A 20,557-nucleotide genomic window follows, 5' to 3' on the forward strand; every position below is an offset into this window, starting at 1 on the left:
TGTCAATTGTGACCCTTTAATAAGAGTGCCTTTCAGTCAGTTAGCAGCCAGGTTTCCTATGTTGGACCTACACAGGTACACAAGTCTAAAATCAAATCTTTACAACATTCACAATGAATAGTTAAGACCTTATTAACATCGTTAAATGTTTTGATATACAAATTGCATGCAAATAATATCCCTTTATCCTATGGAGGAGTATTTAGTCTTAATACATGACTTGCTTTATGGATTTTATTCCTCCTTAAAACAGTGGCTTAAAGTTAATGACAACTATCCCATTGAAGATAGAGTAAAAACTTTACATTGACTCCCCTTTAACTGATTGACTTAAACTTGATCCACTGATTTGCACCACGAACTTCAAAAGGTGGCTCGCTGCAGTAGATGTGATATCCTAATTCTTCCAAAGGTGGTTCAGGATCAGCTGTAGCGAACTGGGCCGCGTCCTCAATTTCCTTCCTCACTTCAACATCAATTTCCTAAAAATCAGATTACACAATAGCTTAGGTCGCAACCAGAATTACATGTTGAAAGCTGTTCTAGTAATAGAAACAGTAAATCATAGTGCAATACTGAAGTCAACATTTTTAAAAAATGCAAAGGGAATTGTGACAACACAGAAGTGTTGCTAGTCCAGGGGTAGTTCCAGAGTTCAAACAATCAAGGCTTAGACAAACTTACATACAACTCTAGCTAGCTATCAAAGCCCGACTTCGAAAGCGCAGCGTACCTTTAGCTCTTCCACACTGGCGAGGTCATTGTTCACCATTCTATCTTTGAGAAGCATAATAGGATCGCTCTTACTTCTTACTTCCTGAATTTCTTCTCGTGTACGGTAACTACAGAGAGGGAAACAGCATTATAGGAAAACACATGAAGGTGCATGTTAACACCTCTGTTACCATGAGAACTAGACTTAAGTTAGGCTACAATCTGTAAGACCTGCTCTTTATCCTCCAGGGGAAACTGGACTCTAGCAGATGTTATATGGCAAATGGCCCACTCTTTTGGCATCCTAAATTTTACTTTACAGGTATAAAGTATTGTTTTTTTGTATGAATATATTATACAAGGGAGCTTCAAAAAGTTCATGGGAAAAATTCCATTTTTGTATTATAGCTGTTTGAAGCCCCTTCATGGACTATGAAACATTAGAATACCAAGCAGGAACTAACTAAAGGTGCCTTTCCTTTCTCAAGCCCATCCCCAGCAGTGTGGGTCTGTAAAAGTTTTACAGTTGAGTAATACCACCATGGTGTCATGCCCGAACCCTTTTGGGAACCACCATCCCATCAGCATACCTGACTCCAGGGTCACTCATACTGTGTCCATGGTAACGGTAAGTCTGCAGCTCCATCAGTATGGGACCCTGTGGCAGAAACAATGGGACTTGACGGGTCACCACATCGTGACCTCAAATGTAGACCCTTTTTTGCATCAAATTTAAATCAGTGGACTTTGCCAAGACTCGTTTATTGGCTCTTGCCTCTCATTTCTAATGCTGACTTGTAACAATAGAAAACTAAGTAACCTAAAGCTGATTACTAGATTTTGATACTAGATTTGATCTAATGAAACTACAAAACAGGAGGAGGGGTGGCTTTTGTCTTCAGGGCCAGTGAACGATCTGGAAAGAAGGTTGATGACAATAGGTCAAAGAGCTAAACAAGACAATAGAAACTTAAACTGCCACCCTCCATTAAACAAGGCATTTCGTAGGGGCTGGCCACCAATCTTGCTACTAACTAGTGGGTAGCAGAAAGTTTACAGACAACAAGGGGGAGCTGGGCCAGCCTGGCTCATAGTCCACTAGCCTACTTCCAGAAGATGCCGGGGAAGGGATGGAGTTTGGCTCCTGGGATATTTGGTTAGTGCAGTAAAAAGGGGCTCTGGAGTTCTCGAATCCTTCACTAATGAGCCCCTATTCTAACAGCCATGTAAGCACGTACCTTCTTCTATAAATCCCTGGCTAGGATCCCACATCTCCTGGAAGGAACTGGGAGAAGGGGTGATGATATCAATTCCCCCAGGCTCTTGATGTTCTGATGTAGTTAAGTACTGTCTGATCTATTACTGACTTAGGGAAAACATTTACACAGGCAATTAAAGGACAAGCTTAAATACCGATTTTTAATTTCAAAACACTATAGAAAGCGCCGGGTCTACCTTATCTGTTCACTCGGGCTTACAATGGAGAACATATACACAAGATAGTTTCATGATGTGCAGCTAAAATGCCAACAAAGATCTACCCATCATGGGGTCTAATGGCAGAGCGTACTTGCACACTGTGGCCTCAGAGAAAGTTCTCTGAAAGTCTTACCTTCCCTGATCTGCAATAGGCAGCTGCAAACTTTGTAGCCTCACGGACACACAGGATATCCATTCCATCTACCTGTTAATAAACGTGCAATGAGCAGACATCAAAGGACCCCAGAACACTTCAACTGTACATGCCCTGACGTCTGTCTGTCTACATTTGTCAAAGGTGTACACAGAGGCTTTGGAGTGGGGTGTCCTTACCCTCAACCCAGGAATGAAATCGCCCCTCTTGTAGTAGTCGGTGCTGGCTGCTGCTCTCTCGACAGATGTTCCCATGCCATAGCGGTTATTCTCGCATATGAAAATACACGGTAATTTCCACAAAGCTGCCATATTGTACGCTTCAAATATCTGACCCTGGAAGTAGTCAGAAAGAGTTCACATGTTTTTCTAATCTAGACTTCATTATAAAGCTTTCTTAAAGGGTGAAGGCCTTGTCTTTAAACAAAACTTGCAGTAGTGAGAGAAAGGTATGTGTGAGTTGAGGGCCGTGGGGAAAAGCATCATTTTCTTTAATCTACAGGGCTGTGTGTGTAGAGAATACAAGAAACATGGGTATAAACATGAAAGATCTAGTTTTATGTTATATTAAGAATTCTAGCAGACTCACATGGCACACCTAGTGTCTCTAGAACAGTCCATGGATGGGAGCTGAGACCATGACAAGTGTTGGAAGTACAAGTCAGTATTTAGAAACCATTAAAACTATCAGTGATTCATAACTATTGCCACAGTGTTGAAGACGAGTCTATGGTGGTCTGAGTACTGGCTTGTAATGAGTTGTTGTGAGGCGGAGTCAAGTCCTCAGAGGGACCCTGTATAGGGTTTCCGAGGAGTGGCTGCTGAGCTAAGCTGTGGACCTTGTGGTTCAAAGTGACCTTTCAGTCCAGCTCCTTAGCCCAAGGCACCACACTTGTAATGGTAGCTTGGGGAGCACTCCCTCCCTCACAGCAATGTGACCTGAAGCACTTGTGATAGAAAACCGGGCCAGCTAAATCTCTGACATTATGGTTAAAACTCTAGTTTGCCATGTGGATTTCTAATTCAACTAGTAAGTAATATACTCCAGCAAGAATATATAGGTAAAACTGTACTTAGTTACAGAACATTTAAGTACCTGGTTAGCAGCACCATCACCATACAGAGTCAAGCAGACCTCATCTTTTCCATTGTACTTGCAGGCCAGAGCAATTCCAGCACCCAAGGGCACCTAACACCAAGGACAAGAAGAAAAAGTAAAACATTCTGAGGCGCGAGATCAATGCTCTGCTTTAATTTCTGGCCGTAATCCGAAGAACGACACAGCTGTTGCCAACTCTTCCCGCCCAGCCAATCTTAAACCCAGAACTAACAGGTATAAAATAATTGTATTCAATTTCAGTTAATAAGCAGTAACATTTCTGCAATAAAAACTCAACTCCTAATCCTGAGTAGTCCCAAAATAACATCTAGATTTTGTCTTAAGGGAAAAACAAAACAAAAAACCCTTGTAAAAAAAGTAAACCAAGCAATTTAGATAAATTTACTACATTCTTTACTATCCACTCATCACAATGGAATGAGGAGGATACAAAACCACAGAAGTTGGCCCTGAGATCACTATCACCTGCCTCTTTGAGTTTGGCCTCAGGGCCACCATTGTCTAAAAACAGTGTGCTAGACGACACAGAGGGAATGCAAAGTCATTAAGAGATAAGCTGGTGGGAAAGGACAGTTTTGGAAGACCTGGGGGCTAATCTAGGAAGGCCAGACCCAGCTCATCCTTGTCCTTATCAGGGCTGTAAAATGAATACCTGAGCACCAACAATGCCATTGCCCCCATAGAAGTTCTTGGCGTACATGTGCATTGATCCTCCTTTTCCTTTAGCACAACCTCCTCTTCGTCCTAGAAGTGGCAGAAAACACATATATACATCAAAAAAACCACACCACACAAACAAAACCACCATGCCCCAGCTGAGAAAGCACAGCCATTAGAACTCCTAGGCCAATTCAATTTCCTAAGCTTTGTCTCTATGCAAATGCTGCAGAGTTGGCTGCGACTCACATGGGCACCCCTGTATAGGAATTCCAAGGACCTGCTGGTGACTTTCAACTGCAAACTTTGTGGTTGGTAATTCAGTTCGTATTCTATAGCGCCACACCAGGACCCCTTTCTTCTATTCCTGTTGTTTTGCACTGAAGGTCAGGCTAACCCCATGTCCTTGACCTCAACAATCTCCTCAGGTGTTAACATGGTACCCTGAATTTTTTGTCAATTACCTCATCTTCCAATTTCTGCTACATTGGTATACTATATATAGTTCAAGATTCCAGGGGGACAAGGAAAAGGGGGGGGGGGGGATATAAGATTTCTAGAACTGAAATTGCACTCCATGGAGTACTTCTACCCAAATTTACTTTCTGTAACAGCTAGCTTGCGTGACAAAACACTGCTGGTTTTATATGGCCAGCATTTTTTAAACAGTTACCTGAGGAGCCAGATGACCTAAAGATGGTCAATTTACTCAAAAGGGAGTAGTTTTCATGGTGGCATAACAGCATCTTAACAGGTGATATTTGAAAGCTTAGCTCATTTATTTAACCATTTTGCAAATCGCAAGCAAACCTGTTAGCTCTGCGAGAATTTCTCTGACAGTAAGGCCACGAGTAAAGGTAAAACCATGAGCCCGATAGGCTGTGATGAGATGATCCGTAGGATTTATACCGGCCTCGAGCCCCACACAGCATGCTTCCTGCACAACCGGAAGAAGAAACAGGAAGTCAGTGTGACACACATAAAGAGATCGCCTAGACTTTTTCTGAAGGTAGACTTTTGAAACTTGGACTAAAAGAAAACATCGTTAATAAAAAAAAATCAATGCACAGAAATGAAATTAATATACTTTGTTACACACATAGTGAGGAGGGTAAGCCATACATGGGCAACACATGTTTTTCTACATGTGTTTACATGTGTTTTCTTTAGCTTGCACAATGATTAGAAAGACACAAGTGAGTCTTGTCCTTGGTTCCAGAAAGGTAATCCCTAAACACTTGAACTTTCCAGTGACTGAAGTGTCTTTGATGAGGCCGAGCCTGAGGGCTTAAGACTCATGTTGGACAGGAGCTGTCTATGCCAGAAAGACCCAACCATGTAATACTGACCAGCCTTAGGACAGGGGCTGACGTTTGAATTACATGAAACCTGCAGTCGGGGGCCTCTGGACACCAAAGCTCCATGGGCTTCCTGGTTGGTGAGGGGCATCAAAGGATGTAAGAGGATAGCGTGTCCCCTTTTGGGACATGAAAGTGCCAACTCTCCCCAAGCTTTGTTCCACGTATCTCTTTAGTTGTCTCCTTTTTGTTATGTTAGTACAGCACATTCCATTAATTCTGTGAGTCACTCTAGTGAATTGTCAATTTAAGGGAGTCAATGAAAGCCAGCAGGTCGGAAGTGGGGGTGGGGCCCCTGGTGGTTTCATGGCTGATGTCTGAGCTCTTGGTCAAACTCAGGACTGTGCCCTGTGAGCAGGTGGCTGATGTCAGAATAGTGGGACATAATGGAATTGATAGTATTTTGATTTGGATTTCCACACAATTAAGTGTCAAAGAAATGAAGAAATGAGAGAGACTTTAGCCCTTCATTGCCATATGGCACCAAGGTGCCCTCTGGATGGGGGTGGGGGGCTACCTGTGCCAGTACAGCATGCAGTTTCTTAAAGACTTTGGCTCCTTCACACATTTTCTACCTGTTTGACCCCTGAAGACATTTGAATTTATAACCCTTGGCCCTAAAGCCAAAAAAATCCCACCTTCTCTCCCCAAAGTGTATATATAACACATAAAGTTTTTAACTCATAAAATTCTAAGAAGAAAATAGTAAAAACCTAAGTACAATATGTGACAAAATTCTTAAGCTAAGCTTCACAGCAGGCCTTAGCATTTGGATATTTATTCTAAACTAAAATACCAGCCTCAAATCCTTGACGTATAAAGGCAGGGTAAGAAAGCAAGTCCAACCTCTACCCACCTGGCCATCACACAAATGGCAGAAGCCCCGGATGATCTTCTGTTTATACAGTTGGTCTGCCTTCAGTTCCATTCGGCGGACGGTCTGCATCATCCTATAGTATCGGAGCCCATCCTCTCTGGTGAGCACAGTTGTGACAGGAGGACCTTCTTCCAACCGATGAAGATCACATTTCTGAAATGGAGAGACATCTCTTAATTTATTACACTGTAAACACTGCCAACTCGTTCCAAAGTCTAGATCAATTGCAAATAGGTAACTCAAAACAAAAACCGGCAAAGGAACACATTTGAAATATTTCCATGTTGCCGATTCCTTACATTAAGAAACCTCATTGCAATGCAGTGAGCTTTCTTATGGGGAATGGACTTTCACTGAAAACCCCTGGCATCAGCCGAGCTATAGGTTGAAATATATACTTTCAAAAAAAGTCTTGAGAATTTCCTTACTCAAACGTTTCCTGCTCAAAACTCTGGAGTAAGTACCACATGAGCCTCTACATAAGAATAGTGCATTTTCATTTTTGCTAAACTTCCCTGTAAACCTGTGATTCTGGGATGTTCAGAAGATGGTGAGAAAGCATAAAAATCAAAAGCATACTCTATGTAGAAATTAAGAAAAACACTTCTTACCTTAATTTCAAATGTAGCATCATTGGCAAAGTTACGGGATGCCACCAGCACTCTGCTAGCCTTGAATACACAAAACAGATAAATGAGTACCTTCCAAATGTCAGCTATTTATTTCTGAAAGTCATTATAATTCATCAGTTATGAAGATGTAGCCATGGAATGTTAGTAAGCCCTAATGTATTCAGGCTCAGTATGTTGTTATATTCGTTGTTTTCCAAAATAATCCCTGCTTTGGCCAATGAAATATCACTGTGCTTCCATTTTAAGGCCAACAGCAGAAGGAGAAAGAGGACAAAAACCAAACTGATCCACTTAGTCACCTTGTTTTCAAACACAGTCGAGCTGAGAACACAAATTAGTGGCTGGACAGAGGAGACTAGAACAGCCTGAATCCTGGGTCAGCTTCTCAAGAAGCCAGGGAGAGAATATACCTTCTCAATGGTGACTGTCACAGATGGGGTGTGCGTGCCTACGATGGAGTGGGTGGGTAATGGGGATAAAAAGCTAGACAAGCTATTCCTTTTTTGTCTTACAATTAAAAACACCTGTTCACAGCAAAAGTATTCTATGGATGGCTAAGGTCCAGGTGAGAAAACACATGTAACTAGTAGCCAGAGGTGTTTTAATCACATTCTAGATTATGCAATTTTCGGACACCTTTTCACACACTGAAATGTAAACTACCTTCATGGAGACTTAAAGCTTAAGAGGGGGCTTCAAAAAGTTCATGGAAAAATCAGATTTTTCCCACAAACTTTTTGAATCCCCCTCGTATCAGAACCCATAAAAAGGTACTCTTGGTGTGTTCATACCGTGTATTTATTACCTACCAACTTCTAAGACATGATTTTGGAGAGAAGAGTTCAGTATACAAATTAACAGGCAGAAAGTTATCTAACTACATCATCCATCAACATAGTATTGATCAAGCTAACAAGCAATGACAGATTCCTGGAAGAAAAGTCTACAAGAAATACATTGCTTCAGTTAAGTTAAATAATTCATGAAAATACCTAAGAATAAGGTAAAGAAAATTTAGGAATTTGGGCAGAAGAAAGGCTGAGAGGTGTGTGGCAAAACAGGTAAAGTTACATTTGGCAATCATGAAATGGATAAGTACAAGATCTACTGCCAGAAAATGACTTTTCTTCTCCTGGTTCCATTAATTTGAATGACTCTCATAAATAATTAGAACCACTGACAATGGTGAAAGGAATCAAGTTAAAGAAGCCAACAGGTCTTCAGAAGATGAAGTTAGTCTTTGTTCAAGAGACGTCTTTATCTGACTTTGGTGTCGGAGCAATACTAGTTCACAGAATGAGTTACGAAGTGTTCCTTCTGCTTCCGTTTTCTGGGAAACATTTAAGGATTAGAGCCACTTCTAGGAGGAGGCTTCGAAAAGTTCATGGAAAAATGGAATTTTTCTACTAATTTCTTTGAAATCTCCTCCTCCTTAAATATTAAAAAAAAGAAGAAAGGAACACTTTGTAACTCATTCTGTGAGGAGAGAAGTCAAAGGCACCACAAACTATAGAACAATATCCCTTACGAATAGAAATGCAAAAGTTCTCAGCAAAATACTACCAAAACAAATGCCAAAGCATATTAAAGGGATGACAGACATGATCAAGTCGGATGTACCACAGAAATGCAAGGATAGTTCAACATTTGAAAAATCAATGAATGTAATACATCAGATTAATAGAACAAAGGAAAAGAACCATGCTGGTCAGTTCCTGTATAGGGCTTCTGAGGAGTTGCTGATGAGTCTAAACTGCTGACCTTGTGGCTAGCAGTCCCATGCTTAATCCTACAACACCACACATGACAGAGAGAAAACATTTGACAAAGTCCAACACCCTTGGAGTCCTGGCATGGCACTGTAGGATAAGCACTGGACTGCTAACTGAAAGGTGACCAGTTCAAACCCACCAATCGCTCCTTGGGAACTCTATGCAGGGTTACTATGAGTTGGAATTGACTCATCAGCACTTAACAACATTCATGATAAAAATACTCACTGAGCTAGGAATAGAAGAAAAATTACTCAAAAAGTAAAGGGCATTTATGAAAACTCCACAGCTAAATCATACTCATGAGTCAATGAAGTCTGAAAGACCGAGAGCTTTCCCATTAAGATCAGGAACAAGATGAGGATGCCAGCTATTCAACATTAAATAGGAAGTCCTAGCCAGAGCCCACCAACTGATCTGAGGAATAAAGATGGGGCTTTCTGCTCCTGTAAAGATTTACAGCCACTGAAACACTATACAGGGTTCACCATGAGTCAGAGCCAACCTCACGGCACACAACCACCACAGACACGTTCAAGTCCAGTAACCTTTCCTTGGAAACCCTATTTTTGTTGTTAAGTGCCGCGGAGTCGGTTCTGACTCATAGTGACCCTACACAGGGTTTCCAAGGCTGTAAATCTTTATGAGAGCAGACCGCCTCATCTTTCTCCTGCAGAACCGCTGGTAGTTTCGAACTGCCGACCTTGAGGTTAGCAGCCCGATTCGTAACCACTATGCTACCAGAGCTCATTTGGAAACCCTATACAGGGTCTCTATGGGTCGAAACTGACTCAATGGCACTTAACAACAAGGGGCTAATAAGGAGTGCGAGTGTGGTGCCGTTCGACAAGAACTGAACTGCCAACTGCAAAGTAGGTGCTTTTTGGAAACTGGATATAGGGTCACTATGAATCAGAACAGACTATGGCACTTAAAACAACGAGGACGAGATGGAACTGACACAACAGCACTTGACAACAGACTGATAAATGAGTTCTGCCAAGTGGCTGGGTACAAGGTCAGGACACATTATCTGTTGGATGTCTACACATCAGCAGTGAGCACTCTGAGAAAAAAAGGAAACAATTCCATCTCCAAGAGCATCTCAAAGAATAAAATACCTAGGAATAAATAAGGGAGGTAAAAAACTTGTACAATGAAAACGAAAATATTACTAAAAGAAAGAAAAGCTAATTAAATGGAGGGTAAAAGCCAAAACAGAAGGGTGGGGATGGATCCACAACCTGAACGTGATCGATGTCAGTGTAGAATTGGTGTATGCTTTGCTGTGTACACTGTCAACAAAAAACTGTTTAAAAGACAAAGATAAATGAAATTTCATACAAAATACTTTTGTTCACCAAAGGACTTCTTTATAAGAAAAGTGAAAAGATAACTTACAGATTGGTATAAAAATTTCAGGAACTATATTTTGATAAGGGTCTAATGTTGTTAAGTGCTGTTGAGTCGGTTCCGACCCATAGCGACCCTGTACAGGGTTTCCGAGGAGCAGCTGGTGAGCTTGAATTGCCAACCTTGCAGTTCAAATGGCTTAGTAGGCTGGCGCATTAACCCACAGCGCCACACCAGGACTCCAATACCCAGCATAAATTTAAAAAAGCTTCTCTAATCAAAAAAGAAAAGGACAATATTTTACCACAGAAGCCATCCAAGTGGTCAAAAACCACATGACAAGATACTCAGTATCATTAGCCATTGTTGCTAAGTGCTACCAAGTTCGTTTGGACTCATAGCCACCCTAGGGCTTCCTAGGAGTGGCTGGTGGGTTTAATTATCAACCTATGGTTAATAATCCAGCACCACACCAGGACTTCATTGTTGTTGTTAAATATCGTCAAGTTGGCTCTGACCCATAGTGACCCTGTATAAACAGGGCTTCCAAGGAGCGGGTGGTGAGCCTGAATTGCCGACCTTGTGTTCAAGCCGACTTTGCAGTCCAGCGCATTAACCCACAGCGCCACACGGGACTCCACAGCAGTTGTGCCATTTCCCATTCCCACCAGCAATGAAGACTGATTACTCCACAATCTGACCAGCACCTGTTGGTTTCTTTAAAAAAAAAAAACAAAACCAAAAACTCAAGGCCTTTCTAATGAAGGTGAGTTGGTATCTAGTTTTGGTTTTGATCTGCATATTCCTAAGGCACTCCATTATAAGGAGCTCTGGTAGAGTGGTGGTTACAAATTGGGCTGCTAACCTCAGGCTCAGCAGTTCTAAACTACCAGCTGTTCCACGGGAGAAAGATGAGGCTTTCTGCTCCTGTACAGATTTACTGCCTTGGAAACCCTGTTCAGGGTCGCTATGAGTCGGAACCGACTCCACGGCACATAACAACAACAACAACAAAAACAAAAACAAGGGCTCCACTGGAGTCCTGGTGTGGCGCTGTGGGTTAATGCGCCAGGCTGCAAAGCCATTTGAACTGCAAGGTTGGCCGTTCAAGCTCACCAGCTGCTTCTTGGAAACCCTGTATAGGGTTGCTATGGGAATCGACTTGACAGCACTTAACAGTAACAAAGGACTCCATGTAAATCTTTACGGGTGCAGAAAGCCTCATCTTTCTCCCGTGGACCAGCTGGTAATTTTGATCTGCTGACCTTGTGGTTTGCAGCCCGATTCGTAACCACTACGATAGGACTCCATTAGGAAGATGCTAATCAAAACCAAAATTAGATACCAACTCACCTTCATTAGAATGACATTGATTTGTCAGGTTGTGGAGAAACCAGAATCATTATCCACAGCTGGTAGGAATGGGAAATGACACAACTGCTGTGGAACGCAGTCTATCAGCGCCTCAAAAAGTTGAACTTAGAACTACCATGTGACCCAGCAATTCCAATCCTAGCTATGTACCCAAAAGAACTGAAAGCAGCAATGCAAGCAGAAACTGTACACCACTATTCATTCCAACTCTTTTTCACTGAAGTCAGAAAGGTAGAAAAAACCTAAATGTCCAAACAAAATGTGGCATATTCATACAATGGAATATTACTCAGCCACAAAGTGTCATTCATGCTAGGGCATGAATGAGACTTGAAAACATTACGCTGACTGAAGTAAGATAGGAGTAGTGGTGATGCTTCCACAACTCGGCAAAGGAAAGCATTACCACTGAATTGCACATGAAAACAAATCTATGTTTGACAAATGCTTTGTTCTGTATATTTTTACCATTATTACTTTTTAAAGGCTTTTTGAAGCAGGACATTAAAAAAAGGGAAGGTGAGAAAAAGTTTAGGTCTAGGATGATTGTAAAACATACACTTAAGCAGCCACCGTTAACACAATTGGGAGTTAATGATGATGAGCAAACAGTAAGCACATGCCATCCAAGAGTAGCAGTGCAGGGAGCCCTTTGGGAACAGCACATCAAAGAGTTTATGGGAACACTACTTGCTTTGCTTATTAGCTTTGTTACATTGGAGGGGGACAATTAAACAAGGTTCTAGTCCATGGGGCACATCATTTTGAAATATAACTCTTATTAATCTTTAGTATGATTAATTCCACAAATGCAGGCAATAGGGTAAACATGCAATGAGCCAACAAGCAGTGGCTCAAAGTAAAGAACTACCATAATAAAGTAAAAGGTATGGAAAACATTATGCGGGAGAATTCATTTCCACTGTAATCGTCTTTGCTCTCAACAAGAATTTTTGACAGAGTGAAGGAAATTACAAACCATTCTTGTTTTAGTTGACAGATCACTGTAACCTTTCAATATAATTTGGGCCATATTACATGATTTTTGTCAGAGTTTGATGGGAAGGAAGATGATGTGCAATTTGCATTTCATGCAACACATTGCTGGAGGATGAGAAAACAGAACCAAGGCAGGTAAAGAATGACTTCTCTCATTCATGGAACAACACAAGTGAAAAATTTGAAAATCCACACACAAATTTTCCTTTCCTTGTAGAGCATCATAAATTCCATAAAAGTTTAAATTTTTTTAATGTAGTCCTCTAAATTTAAAATACAGAACTACTTAAAAAGAAAGCAGTACCTTGTAGCCATTTTCAAAGAAATATGTGAACTGAAAGGCAAGTGGTACCAAAAGGTTAAGTAAAACAGAGTTTTCAAGTAACTAAATAAAGATGTTTTGACACCTTACCTCGGTGGCAGCAACCTAGGGTAGCAGCAGTTGGGAAAAATAAAAACATTTTCAAAATCAACTCTTCAATGTGATATGAATATTTAAACAGAACGCCAAGAATATAACAACAAATGTATTAAAGCTTAAAGGAACCCATAGCAATTACTTTTAGTAAGATGATGTTTCTTGTTAAAAAAAATCATAAAATCTAAAATTAGGAAAAACAGAAAGCCTGTTTAGTGAGGACACTAAGAGGAGGTTAAACACTGAAATTGACTTACTCCATTCTAAGCACTGGGCCAGGATTATCTAGGGTGCTTGCAAGTGTCCCTAAAAATGGCTTAAATTGGGGGCCAAGTAACTATTGGTATTTTTACATTTCAGTCTTTGCAGTTACTATAAAATACTGCATTTTATTTTACTCAAACCTCTAATAAGACAATAGCAATAGATTGGTTAAGTGCTGTTGAGTCAGTTCCCACCTACAATGACCCTGTATAGGGTTTCCAAGGAGCAGCAGCTGGTGAGCTTGAACTTCCAACCTTGCAGTTCAAACTGGCTTTGTAGCCCAGTGCATTAACCCACAATGCCACACATGGACTCTAGTAATAGAGAGACTTGAGATAAATCTCTATACCTCCCAGGTTTTAAGAAAGGGGCAGGGATAAAAAATGAAAATAGAAAAAATATGCAGTCCTGGGCAGTAAGATAAGAGGAAGTTTCACACATCAAACCAGCTAACTCTTCCCCTCCCTTCGCTGAATGCTGAATCTAGAAGTTTGGCTCATTTGGTTGAGTGAATGCTTATCATTTGTTGCCAGAATTAAAAAACAAAAAAAGTACATGAAAGAGTATTTTTAAATGTACCATATAAAAAAGTAAAAGTCAAGATCTATTTTGTGTTATTTATATTTAAACTATATCCACAAATACAAAGTCACAAAATATTAAAGAGTGGATACATTAGTTTATTACTCAATGTCTTTGTTCATTTATCCAGAAGTGCCACAAGTGGATGGCTTTAACATACACATTGATGCTCCCACAGTCTAGGAGGCTAGAAGTCCTAATTCAGGGTTCTAGGTCTGAACATCTACAAAGTTCAAAGGACTTTGAACACCTGTAGGCCCAGCCTCCCTTGGAGATCTCTACCTATCTTGACATCAATCTTCCCATGGCCTAGGAAGTTCTGAGTGTAGGAATGCTGGGTCCAAACGATGCACTTCACTGCCAGCTCTTCTTTCTGGGTGATACTGAGGTTCCTCCTTCTCTGCTCACTCATTTAATCTCTTTTATAGCTCAGCCTAGTCTAGTAGGATTGTGTGCTGCCTCACTATTAATGTAAGTTATTAACTGCCTTATTAACCTCAAAGACACTGGGTTTAAAAACAGGATAATTACATCAGATCACAAGACAGAGAATAATTTCATAATATTGAGAATCATGGTCTAAAAAAGATGACACTTATTTTGCAGTAATACAATTCAATCCTAACACTCTACCTTAAAAAAAAAAAAAAGATAAGGTGAAACTTTTTGCTCTCAGTACCTTGGAGAAGCTTCAGGTATGGTTCCTAAATGGCCTATAAATAACACAGAAAATTCCTAAGTAGATTCCATCTCTGGAACTCAATTTTCACTCTACTACTAGGAATGATGCTGTGGATTAATGCGCTGCACTGCAAAGTTGGTTTGAACCACAAGGTCGGTGGTTCAAGCTCACCGGTCGCTCCTCGGACACCCTATATGGGGTCACTATGAGTCGGAATCAACTCAACAGCACTTATAAGAAAAAGCAGCCTGGTAGCCTAATGGATTACAAGCTGGGCTGCTAGCTGCAAGGTAAGCAGTTTGAATCTACCAGTCGCTCCCTGGGAGAAATATGAGGCTTTCCGTTCCCATAAAGATTTACAGCCTCAGAAACCCTATACAGGGTCGCTATGAGTCGGAACTGACTCGGTGGCACACCACCACCACCACCACAATAATTCATTACTGTTGTTGTTAAGTGCTGTTGACTTGGTTCTGACTCATAGTGACCCTATAGAGGGTTTCTAAGGATCAGCTGGTGGATTTAAACCGCCAACCTTGTGGTTACCAGTCCAGTGCTTAACCTACAGTAGTACTACTACAAGCAAATTCACACAAGTGAGCAATCTGGCCTGCAGAAGAAATAATACGTCTGCATGAAGTGTGTAATGATACAGATTTAAGGATGTTGCTGAGCCCCCAATGACTAGTACCAATCCTTTGGGATGACGTATCTTCAAGCAGACACTCTGATAGGAAAGTTTGAAATCTTTTTTCTTAACTTCAAATTCCAGTTCAACTTCTTAGAACCTTCTAAAAATCTAAGCTGCGCCTTTGAATTTTTCTCAAGTAATGTGGTAGTGGTTACGAATCGAGTTGCTAATCTCACAGTCAGTAGTTCGAAACTACCAGCTGTTCTGCAGGATAAAGATGAGGCTTTCTGTTCCTGTAAAGATTTATAGCCTTGGAAACCCTACGCAGGTGGCCATGAGTCGGAACAGACTCCAGGGCACATAACAGTAACAATGTGAAACTTCACTAAACAAACTTTGTTATTTGTTTCCACATCTATGCAATGTCTATCTCAAAGCTATAAGCAATACCCCCTGATAGACCTACCCTTCTATCTGTGCCCATGACCCTGTTTGAGAGTCGGGGTTTTCATTATATTAATTAGGCCATGTCAGAGTAGAGTGGATCTTAATCACCTCTGAGAGGTGTCTTACAAAAAAAGCAGAACAGTAACAGAAACAGAAATACACCAGTGCCGGGGGAGGGGGGTGCAGGGGGACAACAAATGGCACGTGGAGACTGCCAAGGCTTGCTGGCAGACACCAGAAGCTAGGAGAGACGCTGGCCCACAGAAGAACTCCACCAGGCCAAGACCTTCATTTGGACTTTTAGCCTCCAGAACTGTGAGAAAGAAATATCTGTTCTGCACAGATGCCCGTTTGCGGTATTTTTTGTTACATCAGCACTCAGAAACTAAGACAGATTCCCAGAGGCGTACACTTCCTATCATGTGACAATCTCTACCCATACTAGATAGAGCTGCATCAAAGTCCTAAGGGAGTTACTAGATCCAGAATTACAAGTCAAAACTTGGCTTAGTTACACCAAGTAATACTATCTCAGTGTGCCTAGAGGTCAAAAGCTGGCAGTTTAGGTATGAGAGACATCTAGAAGCCAGGGCCATAAATAATGCTAATCCCACCCTCCCAAATATTCCTACTGTTTTCTTTAATTTCTTTGTTGTTGTTATGTGCCGTGAAGTCGGTTGTGACTCATAGTGACCCTGTACAAGGTTTCTGAGGCTGTAAATCTTTACGGGAGAAAGCCTCATCTTTCTCCCGTGGAACAGCTGGTAGTTTCAAACTGCTGACCTTGAGATTAGCAGCCTAATTCATAACCACTACGCTACCTCTTTAGGCAAGTGTATGTGTGTGTAAAGAGGAGGATAGTTTAGGTGTGAAAGACATTTAATTAAGCTGAGGCCATAAACAGTATTAATCCCTAACTAACCCCATCCTCCCAAATATCCCTGCTGTTTTAACTGTTTTAAGAGGGGGAAAAAGGAGGGAGGAAAGGAGAGAAGAGAGTGTGTGTGTGTGTAAAGGGGAAGGAGGTTCTGCTTGACTGCTGTTGAATTAACTTCCACAAAAAGCTGAATGATGATTGAGAAGGGGAAAGCTTGCTTCTCAAGAGCCTGACCCTATCTAAACCCTCCACAGAGCCCCACAGATGCTCAACCAGTGTGTGCCAAACTAGAAAGTCAATCACGGGAAAGGCAGGTCCCTCTGGATTCTGCTTGACTGCTCTTAAATTGGTGATGGCTATGTGCCATGGAATTGCTTCCAAGTCATAGCGACCCTGTACAGGGTTTCTGAGGCTATAAATCTTTACGGAGCAGAAAGCCTCATCTTTCTCTCTCGGAACAGCTGGTAGTTTTGAACTGCTGACCTTGAGGTTAGAAGCCCAATTCGTAACCACTATGCTACCAGAGCACCTTGCTCTTGAATTAAGGGCCAAGAAAAGTTCATAGTGAGAGGGAAGAGGAGAAAACTCATTTCTCATGAGCCTGACCCTGTCTAAACCCACCCCAGAGTCCCAGATACTCAACAAATGACCCTTGAACAACATGATGTGAACAGCACAGGTCCACATAAGTGTGTTTCTTTAGTGACATGTAACACTACTCATCTGTACAGGAGCAGTTCTGTCTCCAGTAAACTGTGTATTGAAGTAAAAAAGTGATCTCTCATAGTTCTTACGTATTTTTTTTTTTTAATCACATTCAGTGCAATACTGTAAATTTTGCATAATACCATGGGACCTATACAAAGTGCCACTAGTGATGCTGGAAGTGCTTCCAGGATCAGAGATCAGTCACGACGTACAAAAAAAAGGTGAATTGTTTGATATGTACTATAGAACCAGGACCACTGCAGCTGACCACTATTTCCAGATAAATGAATCTCCTTTAAGGACCACTGGGGTGGGGAAGAAAAGCACAAAAACCTTGCGCTCCGCCCCCCCCCCAAAATACCTTTTATCTTATACTGAAAATGCAGGTTTTATGTAGGTGCAGTATGTAATACATGTTGTTGCTGATTTTAAATATCATCGATTTGGTTCAAACTTACAACGTTTCCAAGGAACGGCTGGTGGGTTTAAATCACCACCTTGTGGTTCACATCAACCCTGCATTCGAGTGCTTATCCTACAGTGCCACACCAGGCAGCTTTTATGTGGGTACAATATATAATACATATAATATACAAAATATGTATTAATTGACTATTTGTGTTATCAGTGAGGCGTCCAGTCAACAGTAGACTATTAGTAAAGTTTTGGGGGCATCAACCCCTTCTTCAACAGTCAGGTGTAATACCAAACTGACAAGTCAATAAATAATACTTGTGTGATCCCACTTACATGAAGTATCTAAAACAGGTGCATCTACCTACACAAAAGATTAGTGGTTACCAGGGAATAGGAAGAGATAGGGATGAAGTGTTAGAAACAAAACAAAATCAAGCATATACATGTGGTATGTATGGATATTTAAAAAGCTAGATTCAAACAAAAAAATTTTAATAATATTTAACATATATGGCACTAAGCTAGGGAGCTAGTGTGATGTTGTGATAACATTGGGTGTTGGGCTGCTAACCTCAAGGTCAGTGGTTCAAATCCATTGTGAGTGAAAGCTGAGGCCGTCTATATCCGTAAGAACTGACAATGTTAGAAACCTTATATAGGCTCAAGGTAACTTGGACTTGATGGCAGCGGCTTTGACTTTTGGTTTTGGTATGTTCAAGGCACTATTCGGAAACATACCTAATTTGTTTAATAGTCATAATAACCCTACTAGATATGGTGGTTATGTGCCGTGGAGTCGGTTCCGACTCATAGCAACCCAGCATAGTGTTTCCCAAGCTTTAAATTTTTACAGGGCAGAAAGCCTCATCTTTCTCCCGCGGAACAGCTGATAGTTTTGAACTGCTATCCCTGACGTTAGCAGTCCGATTCGTAACCACTACGCTACCAGAGCTCCTTAACCCTACTAGATAGACACTCTTTCTTTCCAGTCTGGCGAGAGGTACACCAAACCAAACCAGAACCCCTGCCACCGATTCGATTCAAGACTCACAGTGACCCCTTGCAGGGTTTCCGAGACTAACTCTTTACGTGAGCGACAGCCTCAGCTTTCTCCCAAGGGGCGGCTGGTGGATTTGAATCGCCAACCTTACGTTCTGCAGCCTAACCCATGGCATCACAGGGATGTCAAAAACTGACCCAAGGTCACAGGGCTAGTACTTGCATAAAGGGTGAGGCAGAGGGTGTTTGAACCCAAGCATTGCCTCCAGGCTCCATGCTCCTAAGCACTGCGCGGTCCGGAGGAATGAAGCCAGGAAGATTAACGAGTGGACGGAGGGAGTCGATTGGAGATTTGAGGCAGCTGAGAGGAAAACCAAGGCCCGCTATTGATCTCCAGCCAACCAACTCGGACTTTTCAGGCACACCTCCATGCACAGCACGGAGCGGAGCCCGGCGGGGCAAAGCCACAGCTCACTATCCCATCACCCCTGGACACTGCAGAGCTCCCCTCTGACCCTGTTGGCGCCGGCAGGTCGGGCGGCCCCTCCAAGACGGCTCCTCCCGGAGCCAAGAGCAGAACGCACAGCGTGGAGGCAAAACAAAGGCCCCACGACTCCCCTTACCCACCACCCAGCAGTCACGGGCAGCACCATGCCGCGCGCCCGAGGCCCAACCTGCCCTCGCAGGCTCCTCAGTCCCCAGCCCCGCCTTGGCTCGCATCCCACCCGGGCTGCCTCACCGGCTTCTGGGTGGCGCCCGATAACACACGGGAGACGGCGGCGAGCATCTTCCTCATGGAGCGCAGGTAGTGGCAACAAGAGAAAGGGCCCAAGGAATATAGCCCTGCTGTCCCCGAGTCTCCTTCAGGCGCCCCGAGCGTACGCGACGCCTAAATCGCAGCGCGACGGAGACGACGTCATGTGCCGCGCCCGGCCGCGGGCCAACCTGGCCGGCTTCTCGGGAAAGCCACGCCCCCTGATAGATCCGCGGCCGCCCATTGGGTATCGGCTTCAGAAGACTCGAGGCCGCAGGCTCCGGTGGTCACCACGAGGCGGGCGGGTGAGGAGGCGGGACTTGAGGGCTCCAGCCTGGAAAAGTGGAGCCCCGCCTCTAGGGTCCCCGGGCAAACCTCCCGCAGGGCCTCCTCCCTAGAGCCGGTCGCGCAGACTAGCTAGTAAATCGTGCATTATCCTATGCTGCCAACCCTGCCAGGGCTGCAAATGGGGTCTTACTGTCAAGAGGCAACAACTTGACACAGCTGATAAAAAACACAGAAATGCACACAGGCAACTCTGGGCTCTATTCAAAATCATTTCTAGGCTCAGAGATTGTGCTGTTCTAGTAGGCTTGCACCTGAGATACCACATTCAGATTTGGCTTCCACATTCAGAGAGAGAGAATGACAAGAATGGGTGAAATCTAGTGGTCAGACTGGTGAGGGAAGTAAGATTGTGATTTGTAAGGAATGAAGAAAGGCTTAGGAAGAAAACAGTAATTTAGGATGAAAGAGTTTGTGTGTGGTCTCTTGTAGAACTTGAAGTGACTCAAGTCACCTCTCACTACAGGTCCCTCGGGGCTCTGTTCCTTACCATCTTCACTCCAGACTCCAGACTATCAGAATAGCCTCTGTCTGGAACTGAGCTTGTCTCGTGGTAAGGGGGAAAGAGGTCACTTAAGCTGGTTCTTGAAGTTTCTGCCTAAAAGTGACACATGTCACTTCCTCTCACTTACCCCATGGGGAAAGAGATCAGAAAATTGAGAAAACAGTAAACCCAGAAAATTTCATACGTGTCTTTGTACATTTTCAGGTCTGTCATGTTCTAGGAAGAGGTGTATCACTGTATGTTTGTACACATATGTGTGTGTCAATAACATGATTTCAGTTCATATAAGAAATCATGTTCTAACAACTAGAATTATTCAATGAGGCCATTTCTTGCTGCCAGAGTCGATGTCACCAAAAGTATTCAAAGCTGAAGCTCAAAGTAGGACTAGTTGTCAGAAGGGTTGAAGAAAGGATTTAGGCAATGGGCAGGAGGCTGGA

General features: G+C 42.5%; 1 protein-coding gene across 1 annotated transcript; it reads right to left on the bottom strand.

Annotated features, from left to right (window-relative positions):
* Positions 1-274: 274 nt before the first annotated feature.
* Positions 275-19,324, bottom strand: PDHA1 (pyruvate dehydrogenase (lipoamide) alpha 1). The gene is made up of 11 exons (XM_006835592.1): positions 19,253-19,324; positions 6,970-7,029; positions 6,338-6,511; positions 4,934-5,060; positions 4,119-4,210; positions 3,443-3,535; positions 2,527-2,682; positions 2,327-2,398; positions 1,305-1,372; positions 734-842; positions 275-482 (listed from the first exon to the last, which is right to left on the bottom strand). The coding sequence occupies exons 1-11, from the start codon at positions 19,307-19,309 to the stop codon at positions 318-320; spliced, it is 1,173 nt and encodes a 390-aa protein (XP_006835655.1). The 5' UTR covers positions 19,310-19,324; the 3' UTR covers positions 275-317.
* Between the last annotated feature and the right edge of the window lie 1,233 nt (positions 19,325-20,557).

Source organism: Chrysochloris asiatica, unplaced genomic scaffold, assembly GCF_000296735.1.
Source record: "Chrysochloris asiatica unplaced genomic scaffold, ChrAsi1.0 scaffold00018, whole genome shotgun sequence".
NCBI classification, from domain to species: domain Eukaryota; kingdom Metazoa; phylum Chordata; class Mammalia; order Afrosoricida; family Chrysochloridae; genus Chrysochloris; species Chrysochloris asiatica.

Coding starts and splice junctions, on each gene's coding strand:
- PDHA1 (XM_006835592.1), bottom strand. CDS start 19,309: ATGAGGAAGATGCTCGCCGCCGTCTCCCGTGTGTTATCGGGCGCCACC. Junction 2,683..3,442: donor GTGATGGTGCTGCTAACCAG/GTACTTAAATGT, acceptor GACTACTTCCAG/GGTCAGATATTTGAAGCGTA. Junction 2,399..2,526: donor ATTTCATTCCTGGGTTGAGG/GTAAGGACACCC, acceptor GTTTATTAACAG/GTAGATGGAATGGATATCCT.